The sequence below is a fragment of the Chelmon rostratus genome, chromosome 20 (genome assembly GCF_017976325.1).
Source record: "Chelmon rostratus isolate fCheRos1 chromosome 20, fCheRos1.pri, whole genome shotgun sequence".
Taxonomy (NCBI): domain Eukaryota; kingdom Metazoa; phylum Chordata; class Actinopteri; order Chaetodontiformes; family Chaetodontidae; genus Chelmon; species Chelmon rostratus.
This window is the reverse complement of record NC_055677.1, coordinates 6,430,695-6,433,265: the sequence shown is the minus strand read 5'-3', so window position 1 is coordinate 6,433,265 and position 2,571 is coordinate 6,430,695. Positions and strand designations below refer to the sequence as shown.

Here is a 2,571-nt window from a genome sequence, read left to right as displayed (position 1 = left end):
ACAAGAGAGATATAATGTCTTCCATTCACGGCAGTCAAATCAGTGGGTTGCAAGAAGACTGTATGAGCCAACAACACAGGAGTTCCCGAAAGATTTGGTGGCGAAGGTCATCCAACGACGGCTTGACACCAATGTGAAGCTCGGAGACCCAGCTTTCCACATACATCCTCCAGTCATCATACCAGCCAACATTGCCCCAACACCAAAGCCAAACAAGGCTGAATTGGTTTCAGCACACAAATCACGCTTTCATGAGACACCTGCCACTGAGAAAGATGACTGAGACTGTATATACATATATTGTCATAGAAGTGTGTTTATTTACATTGTTTATTTACATTTGTGTCTTTACATTTGTTTTGTATTTTTAGGAAATTGCACGTCAAAAAGAAATTCACAGTAAAGCTTTTGATTTTTAAAATTCTAAAACAATTGCAGTGCATCATTTGACTCTTTGAAACCAGCATATTGTCCACTTGGTGATGGATATGTTCTTCTTATTAGCGCCACCACGCAGGAGGGAAGAACTCTTCTGTTGCCAGGACCAAGCGTCTGTCCTTTCAGAGCCCATTCCATTATGATGCGATAGGCGACCAGCCTGTACTGTCTGAAATGCAAACAGAAAATAAGTTTATGCACATTAGATATATGAAGTGTGTCAACATTGAGTAAACTGCATAGTTATTATGGTTGTATATAAACACATTTTGTTTAATTGACAACACAGCAGTTTGTCAGGAAGGTATCTTTATTTATGCACCAGCATTTCAGGCTACTGTGAAATAGGTATCCTTATGTGTTTTTATACATCTCAGAGAAAATGTCCTTTATGAGTACACTTTGGGCCACGGCGACATAACCCTTAGAGCTCTCTTGACATAATATGCATAAGGTAGGCCTTGCTTTATGATTGAAGGGCATTCATGAGTAGGCTGATATTGAGACACAGTGATGCTCAGAAGTAAATTTTGCTTCAAGTATGATGATGAAATGAACATAAATTACTTTAGGGATGCACTACATTATGTATTTATATTCATAAGTGCCACCCATGACATGGTATGTATAAAACTATAATTAGATTCATTCAATGTTGGATGTGATGACTGTAGGTCGCACTAGCCTACTGCATGGCTCAGACTAATACAATATAACGCCATAGAAGCAAGCAGCTTTGTAAAAAGTACAAGTTATCTTACTATTTTATTGACAACACCCATACTATCACGTTGTTACAACTACAATACCAAGCTGCTGGTGTTGTAATAACATTTGTAAGAGTACTTCTACTTACATACATACAACTCGGTGTAGGCTACAATTGAGCACTTGTAGGCCTACTGTAGGGTATAAGGCAATAGCATCAAAATAACAGCATGTAGACAAAAACTCACTCTGCAGACAACTGGCCATCGGGTCCAGCAGGTTTGGGGCGCTTTTTCCAGTTTATTTTCGGGATGTGGAAAAAAGTCTCGAGGACACCAGCATTCAGGATTGCAGGCAAGTCGTTGTTATTGGCGATGCAGACAGCTGCTGATGCGCCAGCCTCCTCGTCAATGGAAAGGTCCTGCATGCGAGGCATTACGAGGTCCCATTCATGGCAACAGTAGCACTCAACCTCGGTCTGCATAACTTCGCACTTGTTGCACGTACACCACCTTGTATCAGTCACTCGAGGTCTCGCAGCTGCGGCCCCGATTTCACGTTCCACATCTCTGCTCGCCATCTCTCTCTCTCTCTCTGCCCGTTCTACCTCCATCTGATAGAGTTCTGCATCCGTATATTCGGGTTCATACAGATATCCTTCTGGTTGTGTGCTGAAATCATATTCTTCGTCGCTGCTGTAGTCAGACATGGTGTAACTAGCTTTCCAAACGCTAAACTGTGAATGAAACACCTGGCTTAGCTACCTGTCACGTATAGTGGCGCCTGCGCGCATTGATCGCAATTGGGATAAAGTTAGACCCAAACGATTACGAGGTGTGACGTTTTGTGGTTGACGTCTTTTGTTATGCAAATAAATCACTGATTCGAATGAGTGCTGTTTTGAGAGGAAAAACGTGTGCCTTCTCTGGCCCCAGGAAACCTACCGGAACTACTTTCGCACTGACCACAAGTGGCCAGATCTCGGCTCAGAGGACACTTTGGGGGCGAAGTCAGTGTGAGAGCACGAGACTGTAGATGTTGATGCCATACAGATTAATGTGTAAAATGCCGAACTATTCCTTTAAGTACTGATGTTGTAAAACCTGTTGGGTTTTTTTCAAGCTCTTGACTTCTGTGAGATGCTGCATGGCTACACTTTCCTAAACAATACCCCATGACTCTGCTGTGGCTGCCCCTGCTGTGGCCATTTCACTGTGTAGTCACCAGGCCTCCGATTCACATTTATCTGCAACACATTAACAAGGGATGCTCTTCCCCCTTCTTATTACCTTGTGCCAAGGTGTCCTTTTGTAAGGGACATAGCCTCCAACAGCATCCATAGCTCTTCTTGTGGTTGTAATAGGTATACAAATTTTTTTATTCATGTCAATTTGTGAGGTGAAAAGAGGAAAGTCTGCTCATTGT

General features: G+C 42.5%; 1 protein-coding gene across 1 annotated transcript; it reads right to left on the bottom strand.

Annotated features, from left to right (window-relative positions):
- Positions 1-346: 346 nt before the first annotated feature.
- LOC121624053 lies at positions 347-2,054 on the bottom strand. Its single transcript, XM_041961649.1, has 2 exons — positions 1,395-2,054; positions 347-607 (listed from the first exon to the last, which is right to left on the bottom strand). Exons 1-2 carry the CDS (start codon positions 1,853-1,855, stop codon positions 424-426), a joined length of 645 nt encoding a protein of 214 aa, XP_041817583.1. The 5' UTR covers positions 1,856-2,054; the 3' UTR covers positions 347-423.
- Between the last annotated feature and the right edge of the window lie 517 nt (positions 2,055-2,571).

Bases quoted from the DNA above. Each gene is read 5' to 3' on its own strand.
- LOC121624053 (XM_041961649.1), bottom strand. From the start codon at position 1,855: ATGTCTGACTACAGCAGCGACGAAGAATATGATTTCAGCACACAACCA. The intron at 608-1,394 runs GTGAGTTTTTGT...TTTGCATTTCAG, and splicing joins GATGGCCAGTTGTCTGCAGA to ACAGTACAGGCTGGTCGCCT.